Source organism: Pecten maximus, chromosome 11 (assembly GCF_902652985.1).
Source record: "Pecten maximus chromosome 11, xPecMax1.1, whole genome shotgun sequence".
In the NCBI taxonomy this organism is placed as follows: Eukaryota; Metazoa; Mollusca; class Bivalvia; order Pectinida; family Pectinidae; genus Pecten; species Pecten maximus.
This window is the reverse complement of record NC_047025.1, coordinates 32616466-32629916: the sequence shown is the minus strand read 5'-3', so window position 1 is coordinate 32629916 and position 13451 is coordinate 32616466. Positions and strand designations below refer to the sequence as shown.

General features: G+C 35.1%; 1 protein-coding gene across 1 annotated transcript in view; it reads left to right on the top strand.

Moving 5' to 3' along the window:
* LOC117337703 (transmembrane protein 64-like) overlaps positions 1–13451 on the top strand; it is a 51759-nt gene that overhangs the window by 25248 nt on the left and 13060 nt on the right. Inside the window, exon 2 of the mRNA XM_033898801.1 lies at positions 3076–3237. Coding sequence (XP_033754692.1) covers positions 3076–3237 — 162 coding nt within the window. The remainder of the gene's footprint in view (positions 1–3075; positions 3238–13451) is intronic.

The following is a 13451-nucleotide window of genomic DNA, read 5'->3' as shown; positions in this document are numbered from 1 at the left end:
GACTATGTCATGGCATTTTACCTTAATACAAAAATCACAATCTTTGGGGGAACATTCGCAGTGTTTGATCAATTCATATAAGTCATTGATCACATATCTCATCGAAATGACACCAAACCTCGATGTGAGTTTGTAAACATCACCGATGAAGTAAATCGGTAACGCTTGTTTTGATTGGTCGAAAATTTCATGCGTGAAGAGTGGTAATTTCGAATCACCGCTAGAGGGCCAGAACTGACGCCTATATCTGCCAAGGGTTCGTGGAGTGTAACGTAATTAGAAGCCTTGGCTAGCGAAGATGATATTATAGTGACTTAAACACTTTATATAATACACTGAGAATATTATAGTGACCTAAAACTTTATACAATACACTGATAATAAAGTGACCTTAAATCTGTAAACAATACATGTACTGGCAAAGAGAACTGATACATCTTACTAATCCTTGTTACGTGCTCTTTACACTAAATGTGAGCAAATAATATCTGTCAAACTGTTAAAAAGAATTGTCAAAACTGTCAAGCAATATATAAACTTTTGTTAAGGAAAGTGATATCTGTATTTAAATGGTACGTATGGCTATGAAGCCAGTATTTACTTTATATAATTGTGTAAATAGTTTAATATCAATTTGTAGATAACATATGTCAAAGTTAAACAGATCAAGTCGGTATCAAAGATTATGATCAACTTAACTCAAAAGTTAAAGCTGTCTGATACAGGGAGGCACTGTGCACTGTATATTTTCAAATTGTAGATGTTTGAACTATTATCCTTCTACGTCCATTTCTCTAATTTGTCTACAGCATTTTTTACTGAATACCTTCTTTTTAATATATCACAAATGTATTACTGACAATGTTTTTTGCTTTTTGAAATCAAGGGGTTATGATCTTGATTGTTTTCTTGAACTCTGGTAAAGGTCAATACCATAAAGCAGCTTATCATATCTGCAGAATCTTAAGCATGATGCATGACACAATTCTTCAATTGGCTTGTAAATGGGTCAGTGATGAATTTTCAATTGAATTTCATTTATTGGAACTGCACTCAAATGCTACTGATGTAAATCTGTGAAGGTCACATGAAGGTCAAAGTCATATAAATGATAATTAGGTCAAGGTCAACTACAGAATAAATGATGTTCCTGACTTAAGTTTTCAATTAAATTCCATGAAACAAATTGACACAAGTATTTCTGATATACATTTTTGTATGTTAATTGTATACCCCATGCAGATGAAAATCTTTTAATGAATAAGGAAGATTATTTCATTAGAAAATGAAAATTTTCAAAATTCCTTTGAACTTTTAAATTACATCTTGACATGCACTGATATAAAATAAGTTAACAGTGTTTTTGTTTTATTTAATATTTTTTGTTGAGGTAGAATGTTAATTATGTCTGGTATAAAGCTATTCAATATTTCTTCACCAGTTGATATCGATGGTGGAACATTTTTACCAAGATTTTTTTCACATGGTCAATACACATCATAGCAGAACAATCTGAAATATCATCAGCAAACCAATACACAGAACAACTCCCAGGGACATTACACAGTAATTACCATATTATCTCTTTATTTATTAATATATCTACAAGTTTATGTAGCCTCAGAGACACATACTAATTTTTGTCTTGTCACGAAGGCATAGTGGAAGTGATACTGCAGATTTCTTACTTTTTGTTGGTGTCAGCATTCGCACGGTTATCAAGAAGTTGCTTCAAGAGCAGCTTCTCAGAATCTTTAAGTACTTATGGCGACCAGTTTGGGTATATAAGCTAGATCCTCAAGGGTTATACGAACAGGTCAAAATGAGAGACTTGTTTGAGTATCATTTAAGCTTCAAACACATTTCTAATGTTTAATTGAGATCACTCATTCTCACTAAATGTACATCACTGAAGTCTAATATGAGTTTGTGATATGGGAATGTTTTGTTATTCATAAACATATACAACATATATAGAGGCCACGATAGCTCAGTCTGTTAGATCGAGTGCTGGCCACGTGAGGTCAAGATCCAAGGTGTGTGGTTTGACGCTCCATACCCATGTCTGTTTGTGTTTCTTGGGAAGCTGAGACACAGACAGGTCCAGCTGTGCTGTCATTATTGTTTGTGTCCTTGGACATTACCTTACCATAATTGCTCTGGATGGCATGCCACAGGCCTCCCATATGTTGTTCACTGAGGTAGTCACAAACTGCTACAAGGAGATAGACCCCGCCTCAAAATGACCTTTGCTGTTCATGGGGTGATAAACCCAGCAAACAAACAATATATCTTCAGTGTCAAATTCTAAAAACATGATACATTTCGATAAACAATATCTTGTACTAATGTCATGGCCAATTGGCCAGTGTTGGTACGTGTTGACATGTTGATATGACCCTGATAATAAGCAAGGGATTAATTTGTGATGCAAGTCATCCGTACATTGTTTATTTACGATCACTGTGAAACATTTTCTATGGCGTTTGCATTACAAGACAACTTGTGTCTCTTTACTGGATCTTATCAAGCTTGACATTAAATTGTTTTATTTATATTAATGAGCTAATTCTTTTGTTATGAACCATAAATTTGGTACAATGTATATATCTATCTATCCTATTGTGGGTCAATCTGATAAAGTACAATGTCCTGTTCATCTCACTTAGCATCTTCAGTCAACTTCGTCATAATTGTACAAGCGCATGCATATATATACACCTGTATGCACAACGTCCTTTAAAGTTTTCATATACACCTGTATATATGTGTTAAAATGTTAAATTTGGCAGTGTCCAGTACATACATGTATATAGAAAAAGTTTATCAAATCAAAAACACTCCTGTTATAGTAAAGCTCATACATGTAGATATACATGTAGATATTAGCATTACCTCTGCAAGCTTCAAAATGTTACTTTTACCAGAAGATGTTGCTTTCAAGTTAAAAAGGCTACATAGATTTGGCTGCTGGTTGTAAAATGTTTTTTTGATATAGAAAAAGTTATTCCTTTAATTTTGGTAAGTAAACTTTCATTCTTAAATTAAATTTGATTTTGTTTCTTCTCATTTCAGTTGACGGATATACATTTGTTGACATATGTAGCTTCGTCCATCTTGGGTTTGGTGCCTACATCTATTTTAAACTGTTACATGGGGACAACGGTGCGGTCCATGGAAGATGTACTGTCGGACGACTCCAATAAAACCACTGGCTACATTATATTTATTATTCAGGTAGGTCTAACAAACAAAACTAATGTTCCATATCAAATTATAAGTGTTGGTGTCGCACTCAAATGTACCTCCTGTATAAAGATTGTTCAAATACTTTTTATACTTCTATCAAAGTGATCCTCATTACATAAAAAGTATCATCCTAGCGAAGTAACTCACATGTTCAGGGTTTCAGGCTTGGATTTTGGACACAAGGAGAGAAAAAATCTCTGTTACCTATGGATGGGAGCTGCTAATTTTCTGAAGAAATTTTCAGTATTATGTATTTAATACAAATGAATTTGAGTGTGTAGATTTATGTCAGGTAGATAAACAACTCAAGGTAACTGGGTTTCCTGATCTTACATATATTTTACTTCTTGGAGAAGGCTTGATTGAAGTCAAATTTTTCCAAACTAATGACCCTCCCAACATTATACGCATTTTCCTATTGTTCCCCTATGATGCGGTTTCTAAGTGGGATGACAACAGCATTTTGTGTAGAAAAAGCTCCTTCACAGCCACTAGTGATCTGTTGAAATTCAATGTTCTTTCAGTAGTGCCATTAAACTTGATGATTTGGAAATGGCAATTAGTGCATTCTTTGACTAACCAATGAATAACTTTCAAATACACCTAGATCTTTTTTTCTTTTGAATCAGCACTCCCAACTGCTGTATTTAGATGCTGTCTGCCCCATGGGATAAAAGTTAGCCTTTTGTGGTCAGCACTCATTATGTGCTTCTCTAATGTTGTGGTTTTGAAGTTCTGAGTTCTGTTGCTAATTAAGTGCATTGTTCATATTAGATTCTTTGCTCAGATTACAATACATTACGCCTTTTGCCTCGTCAAAACACAGCCATTTATATTTTAGCTGTTATTTCTTCTGAAATTTTGGTCTTAATTGTAACATTATTTGTGTTACTACATCACTAGTGATAGCATGGTCATGGGTACAGTCAGTATTGGTCCCAATACCGGCAGTCAACATTTCCTTCATCAACCTTCGACTCATTTTCACAATGTCAACATCTAGCTGATGGGCTAATTGATAAACCTACACAGCCCAGGCTGTTTTGGATCAACTTTCAGTACTCATTTTGGTGACATACTACTTACATTTTATGCCCTGTCACAAATTCTTGCATGGTGGCTTTTATTATCATCAAAGCCTTTGACTGGGTCCTCCCAAAGACATGAACGGACCTGAATGGACCTGAAAGGACCTGAAAAGACCCAAATGATTTGTTTAGGTGTTTATTCCTTATAATTGTGTAGTTTCTCAGTGTACTGTTAATGCAAGAAAGGATGCTATTACATGTACATATTAAAATACCATTTTTTTTTTATTAAATCTTATTTATTAAAAAATCATTGTATCTTAAAGTTCAATCAATGGTTCACTAATCAAACTGACAAACATAGAGGACCTGAACGGACGTGAATCACAGGGGCTTGGTCTTTTCTTTTTCTAGTAACATATATGACATCAGTTAACAACCACAATGCTATGAATTAATTATTCGTAACCTTATAAAATGTTGTTATTATTTATACAATAATAACCCCAATTTTTATAAGGCTTTGGGATGTATATAAGGATATCCATACTTAATTTATTTTGCTGTGATTGTGGTTGTTAACTGATATTCATGATGTTACTCAAAATCTTAGTGTTTGATGCAAGTGGAGATGTCACTCAAGACCATCATGCATGTACAAATTGTCCTGTTCAGGACCGTGCATGTTTGTCAGTTCATTCAGCGACCCATAAATTGATCTTTGAAATACATCATTAAAAATATATTTTTTTAATGAAAAAGGTAATTTGATATATCATAACAACCCACTTTGCATTAAACATTAAAATATTACACGAAATTAACTGTAATACAGCTAAATTCCTGTTCAGTTCCACAAGATCCCATTCAAGCCCTGTTCAGGTCCGCCATATTTGTTGGTTCAATTAGGAACCCATTTACCGAGCTTTAGAACACATCATTGCATTGAAAATATTTCTTTGATAAAAATGGTATTTCAATATGCAATAACATTTTTTCTGAGATATTACACATTTATGAACAATAAACACCTATAAAACCCATTCATGTCTTTAAGGTCAGGACCCTGTTTTAATTGCAACTGTTTGATGGACAAGCACCATTGAGACTATGATTGGTACTCATTATTTTTAGGAATTAAACAACAGGAATATTTCTGGGACTACAACGGGTATTATTGGTCGATGATTGTAAAATTCTGCATGCATGATTTTTTTTAACACATCAGAACAGACAATCTTGCGAAATAGCCCCAAAGTGAACCCTGTATATTTCCTCACAGAGAGGAACACGACACCCCAAAATGAACCCCTGTATATTTCCTCATATAGAGGAACATGCTCCTAATAATTTAATATTCAAAACTTAATAACCATTCTATTCAAGTGTATTGACCTCCTCTACCAATGACCCAGTCCCCAGCCTCAGATACCCTTTAAACTCCCACCAAAATGTACCGACTGGATAATTTTATACCCCTGTATAAATAGTATCAAGCTACTATTGAAATCTTTCTTTTTCAATAATTCTTTCCAAAAAAGATTGGATGGGATAAACAAACATTACCCTCTTTTAGGAAGAAATGATTTGTTGTATTTCATAAACCAGGTATTGGTTAAATTGAGTATTAGATATGAATAAATTTATTGCAAAATGGTAGAAAAAAAACAACGCAAAAAATGTTTCTAATTACAGAAGTATCAAAATTGATTATTCATTAATTCAACTTGAAATACTGTAGGGAACCTATTTTGTTATTGAAAAAGATTAAAAATACAAAATAAAAAAATATCAATATCATAATAGCAGCATGGATGCTAAAATACTTTTTAGTTAATGATATAAACATTAAATTTACAGGTTATGGAAATAAAGGAGTATAAAAAGTCTGGTGAACTGTACGAGCGAAATTGATTTGGATCTTACAAGTAATTAAAGAGTGTAATCTTCATTGTACAGGTGAAAAATATAATCAAATCATAGGTGTAAAAAATGGTGGGTTGAACTTCCCGCAGGTAGCAGTCCAAGTTGCCAGTAGAGAGATAGGTAAAGTCTGTAAATTAGATATTGATTCCAGGGAGATCTAAAAGGCAATGCATGCCAGTGAGGAGTTGTATCTGTATCGTAAAACATCGTGATGGCAAGCCTTGACGTGGTAAAACATCCTGATGGCAAGCCTTGACGTGGTAAAACATCGTGATGGCAGGCCTTGACGTGGTAAAACATCGTGATGGCAGGCCTTGACGTGGTAAAACATCGTGGTGGCAGGCCTTGAGTGGGAAAAACATCCTGGTGGCAGGCCTTGACGTGGTAAAACATCCTGCTGGCAGGCCTTGACGTGGTAAAACATCGTGATGGCAGGCCTTGACGTGGTAAAACATCCTGGTGGCAGGCCTTGACGTGGTAAAACATCGTGATGGCAGGCCTTGACGTGGTAAAACATCCTGGTGGCAGGCCTTGACGTGGTAAAACATCCTGATGGCAGGCCTTGACGTGGTAAAACATCCTGATGGCAGGCCTTGACGTGGTAAAACATCCTGGTGGCAGGCCTTGACGTGGTAAAACATCCTGGTGGCAGGCCTTGACGTGGTAAACTCCTTGTGGCATCCTTGACGTGTACTAAAACATCGTCCGAATGCGGCTTGACGTGGTAAAACATCCTTGATGGCAGGCCTTGACGTGGTTAAAAGAAAATCCTGCGGTTACGGCCTTGACGTGGTAAAACATCCTGGTGGCGGGCCTTGACGTGGTAAAACATCCTGGTGGCGGGCCTTGACGTGGTAAAACATCCTGATGGCAGGCCTTGACGTGGTAAAACATCGTGATGGCAGGCCTTGACGTGGTAAAACATCCTGATGGCAGGCCTTGACGTGGTAAAACATCGTGATGGCAGGCCTTGACGTGGTAAAACATCCTGATGGCAGGCCTTGACGTGGTAAAACATCCTGGTGGCAGGCCTTGACGTGGTAAAACATCCTGGTGGCAGGCCTTGACGTGGTAAAACATCCTGGTGGCAGGCCTTGACGTGGTAAAACATCCTGGTGGCAGGCCTTGACGTGTGAAATCTTGTGCATTTCCTATTGATGTACTCAATATCTCGTACCAAAGAACGGCTAGCATACACTGCACACAAACATTTTAATGGTTTTCTCCTTCATGAATAAATGTACTTTGGTTTTTAAAGAGATAAAGATTTAATTAGAAACATGGAATTAATCTCAATAAGCATGATAAGAAAGGATTTGAAAACAATTGAAATTTATGTTGCTGTTGGGAAAACAACCTAGAGAAAGCAGGTGAGCTGGCACACATGTAACCCAGCGTGCCGACGGGCCAGTGTTTAAAATACGTACCAGTAGAGGATTATCTTTTACATCATGCACATGTAAAAGCACAGTTTCCTCTTATTTTGTATGCTTAAAGGACACAGTATTGAAAGGAGGCAAAACCTGTTTATAATTTACTCGTTCAGATAAGGCCATGAATCACAACACCATTAAGGTCCCTTTGCAATTTTGTTTTAATTCTAAAATTAAAAAAATAAATCCATAATGCATAATGGAAGGCCCCAGAGACACCTATAAATACCTCACTCCTTTGATCTCACTGGCCCTGATCTTAGTAGCAATACATATAGGGAGATTTGGCACTACAACTTATCTATTTTACATGACTACAGCTTTGGTATTAGAACATTGGTATCCTCATATGTCCAGAAATATATCTCTCTCCTTGTCTGTCTGATGTCATTGACACTTAGTAAGTTTTAGTATTGATGTCATTGACACTTAGTAAGTTTTAGTATTGATGTCCTTGACACTTGGTAAGTTTTAGTATTGATGTCCTTGACACTTAGAAAGTTGTAGTATCGATGTCCTTGACATGTAGAAAGTTGTAGTATTGATGTCCTTGATACTCAGTAAGTTCAAGTATTGATGTCTTTGACACTTAGTAAGTTGTAGTATTGATGTCCTTGACACTCAGTAAGTTGTAGTATTGCTGTCCTTGACACTCAGTAAGTTGTAGTATTGATGTCCTTGACACTTGGTAAGTTTTAGTACCAATGACCTTGACACTTAGTAAGTTTTAGTATTGCTGTCCTTGACACTTAGAAAGTTGTAGTATTGATGTCCTTGATACTTAGAAAGTTGTAGTATTGATGTCCTTGATACTCAGTAAGTTCAAGTATTGATGTCTTTGACACTTAGAAAGTTGTAGTATTGATGTCCTTGACACTTAGTAAGTTTTAGTATTGATGTCTTTGACACTTAGTAAGTTCAAGTATTGATGTCTTTGACACTCAGTAAGTTGTAGTATTGATGTCCTTGACACTTAGAAAGTTGTAGTATTGATGTCCTTGACACTTAGTATTGCATGATGTCCTTGACACTTAGGAAGTTTTAGTACCAATGTCCTTGACACTTAGAAAGTTGTAGTATTGATGTCCTTGACACTTAGTATTGCATGATGTCCTTGACACTTAGTAAGTTTTAGTACCAATGTCCTTGACACTTAGTAAGTTTTAGTACCAATGTCCTTGACACTTACAATTTAGTAAGTTTTAGTATTGATGTCCTTGACACTTAGTATTGATGTCCTTGACACTTAGTAAGTTTTAGTACCAATGACCTTGACACTTAGTAAGTTTTAGTACCAATGACCTTGACACTTAGTTGTACCATCGTTACATATGCTCTCCATTAAACCTGGAGATATTTGACACTCTGCCTTAAAGCTGACATAAGATAAGATATAAGATAAGATATATTTTATTACCAGTGCAGGACCTTTTGATCCTCTATACCAGACTCTAAAATGTGATTATTACAATAAATAAAATCAATAAATTGTGACATAAAGCTGTTACAACAAATTATAATAAAAAGTACTTAATAAGAACTTAGTAAGTTTTAGTATTGATGTCCTTGACACTTAGTATTGATGTCCTTGACACTTAGAAAGTTGTAGTATTGATGTCCTTGATACTCAGTAAGTTCAAGTATTGATGTCTTTGACACTTAGAAAGTTGTAGTATTGATGTCCTTGACACTTAGTAAGTTTTAGTATTGATGTCTTTGACACTTAGTAAGTTCAAGTATTGATGTCTTTGACACTCAGTAAGTTGTAGTATTGATGTCCTTGACACTTGGTAAGTTTTAGTATTGATGTCTTTGATACTCAGTAAGTTTTAGTACCAATGTCCTTGACACTTAGAAAGTTGTAGTATTGATGTCCTTGACACTAAGTATTGCATGATGTCCTTGACACATAGGAAGTTTTAGTACCAATGTCCTTGACACTTAAATTAGTAAGTTTTAGTACCAATGTCCTTGACACTTACAATTTAGTAAGTTTTAGTATTGATGTCCTTGACACTTAGTATTGATGTCCTTGACACTTAGTAAGTTTTAGTACCAATGACCTTGACACTTAGTAAGTTTTAGTACCAATGACCTTGACACTTAGTTGTACCATCGTTACATATGCTCTCCATTAAACCTGGAGATATTTGACACTCTGCCTTAAAGCTGACATAAGATAAGATAAGATAAGATATATTTTATTACCAGTGCAGGACCTTTTGATCCTCTATACCAGACTCCAAAATATGATTATTACAATAAATAAAATCAATAAACTGTGACATAAAGCTGTTACAACAAATTATAATAAAAAGTACTTAATAAGAACTTCACTTTTCCAAAATGTTTAATCTAACCAGTACTGATTAGTGTATAAACAAGCTGCTGTGAATTCAAATGGTGAACATAACTCGTTGTTCTATGTTTATTTTTTTCATAGGTGTGATATTGAATATATATGTGAGTCATATGGAACAGTTAACCAGCTGTTTCTCTGTTTACATTACAGAAAATATCTGTTATACAATTACAATGTATTCTATAGGGTTGTATTCTATAGGGTTGTATTCTATAGGGTTAAACCTATTTTAGTAGAAGTTTGTGTGACTTTTACCTCCCTAACAACTGACAACGTATATAGACCTATGGACCATATGGTGTCATCCAATTGCTCTTTTTCTTCAGTTCATGATCCATAAACATCGACATCAAAATCACGTTATGTAGTGTGCCTTGTAAGTCGGGGCCAGGTTAAGATGGTCTCGGAATCTTCAATTTTTTTCAAAAAGTAGCCATATACTGTTTCAAGTGAGTCGGTTATAGCCATGATGAAGGGACACAGGAAAGAAGGTATTGCTTAAAGGTACAGGGGGGGTATTAGACTTATAGCATAACTATCTTAATAGATTCCTTAACACGAAGATGAGACAAATGTTTAAATTTCACCTTAAAATTTGGTAACTTGTATGTAACACACTATAGTGGGACAGTGGTATGTTTGATGACTTGTATAAAACAAACTATAGTGAGACAGTGGTACGTTTGATGACTTGTATAAAACAAACTATAGTGAGACAGTGGTACGTTTGATGACTTGTATGTAACACAAACTATAGTGAGACAGTGGTACGTTTGATGACTTGTATAAAACAAACTATAGTGCGACAGTGGTACGTTTGATGACTTGTATGTAACACAAACTATAGTGAGACAGTGGTACGTTTGATGACTTGTATGTAAACAAACTATAGTGAGACAGTGGTACGTTTGATGACTTGTATATAAAACAAACTATAGTGCGACAGTGGTACGTTTGATGACTTGAATGTAACACAAACTATAGTGAGACAGTGGTACGTTTGATGACTTGTATGTAAACAAACTATAGTGAGACAGTGGTACGTTTGATGACTTGTATAAAACAAACTATAGTGAGACAGTGGTACGTTTGATGACTTGTATAAAACAAACTATAGTGAGACAGTGGTACGTTTGATGACTTGTATATAAAACAAACTATAGTGAGACAGTGGTACGTTTGATGACTTGTATGTAAACACACTATAGTGAGACAGTGGTACGTTTGATGACTTGTATAAAACAAACTATAGTGAGACAGTGGTACGTTTGATGACTTGTATAAAACAAACTATAGTGAGACAGTGGTACGTTTGATGACTTGTATAAAACAAACTATAGTGAGACAGTGGTACGTTTGATGACTTGTATAAAACAAACTATAGTGAGACAGTGGTACGTTTGATGACTTGTATAAAACAAACTATAGTGAGACAGTGGTACGTTTGATGACTTGTATGTAAAACAAACTATAGTGAGACAGTGGTACGTTTGATGACTTGTATGTAAAACAAACTATAGTGGGACAATGGTACGTTTGATGACTTGTATAAAACAAACTATAGTGAGACAGTGGTACGTTTGATGACTTGTATGTAAAACAAACTATAGTTGGACAGTGGTACGTTTGATGACTTGTATGTAAAACAAACTATAGTGAGACAGTGGTATGTTTGATGACTTGTATGTAAAACAAACTATAGTGGGACAGTGGTACGTTTGATGACTTGTATAAAACAAACTATAGTGAGACAGTGGTACGTTTGATGACTTGTATAAAACAAACTATAGTGAGACAGTGGTACGTTTGATGACTTGTATAAAACAAACTATAGTGAGACAGTGGTACGTTTGATGACTTGTATGTAACACAAACTATAGTGAGACAGTGGTACGTTTGATGACTTGTATAAAACAAACTATAGTGAGACAGTGGTACGTTTGATGACTTGTATAAAACAAACTATAGTGAGACAGTGGTACGTTTGATGACTTGTATAAAACAAACTATAGTGAGACAGTGGTACGTTTGATGACTTGTATGTAAACAAACTATAGTGAGACAGTGGTACGTTTGATGACTTGTATGTAAAACAAACTATAGTGAGACAGTGGTACGTTTGATGACTTGTATGTAAAACAAACTATAGTGAGACAGTGGTACGTTTGATGACTTGTATAAAACAAACTATAGTGAGACAGTGGTACGTTTGATGACTTGTATGTAAAACAAACTATAGTGAGACAGTGGTACGTTTGATGACTTGTATGTAAAACAAACTATAGTGAGACAGTGGTACGTTTGATGACTTGTATGTAAACAAACTATAGTGAGACAGTGGTACGTTTGATGACTTGTATGTAAAACAAACTATAGTGAGACAGTGGTACGTTTGATGACTTGTATGTAAACAAACTATAGTGAGACAGTGGTACGTTTGATGACTTGTATGTAAACAAACTATAGTGAGACAGTGGTACGTTTGATGACTTGTATAAAACAAACTATAGTGAGACAGTGGTACGTTTGATGACTTGTATAAAACAAACTATAGTGAGACAGTGGTACGTTTGATGACTTGTATGTAAAACAAACTATAGTGAGACAGTGGTACGTTTGATGACTTGTATAAAACAAACTATAGTGAGACAGTGGTACGTTTGATGACTTGTATAAAACAAACTATAGTGAGACAGTGGTACGTTTGATGAACTTGTATGTAACACAAACTATAGTGAGACAGTGGTACGTTTGATGACTTGTATAAAACAAACTATAGTGAGACAGTGGTACGTTTGATGACTTGTATATAAAACAAACTATAGTGAGACAGTGGTACGTTTGATGACTTGTATAAAACAAACTATAGTGAGACAGTGGTACGTTTGATGACTTGTATAAAACAAACTATAGTGAGACAGTGGTACGTTTGATGACTTGTATAAAACAAACTATAGTGAGACAGTGGTACGTTTGATGACTTGTATGTAAAACAAACTATAGTGAGACAGTGGTACGTTTGATGACTTGTATGTAAAACAAACTATAGTGAGACAGTGGTACGTTTGATGACTTGTATAAAACAAACTATAGTGAGACAGTGGTACGTTTGATGACTTGTATAAAACAAACTATAGTGAGACAGTGGTATGTTTGATGACTTGTATAAAACAAACTATAGTGAGACAGTTGTACGTTTGATGACTTGTATGTAAAACAAACTATAGTGAGACAGTGGTACGTTTGATGACTTGTATAAAACAAACTATAGTGAGACAGTGGTACGTTTGATGACTTGTATAAAACAAACTATAGTGAGACAGTGGTACGTTTGATGACTTGTATAAAACAAACTATAGTGAGACAGTGGTACGTTTGATGACTTGTATGTAAAACAAACTATAGTGAGACAGTGGTACGTTTGATGACTTGTATGTAACACAAACTATAGTG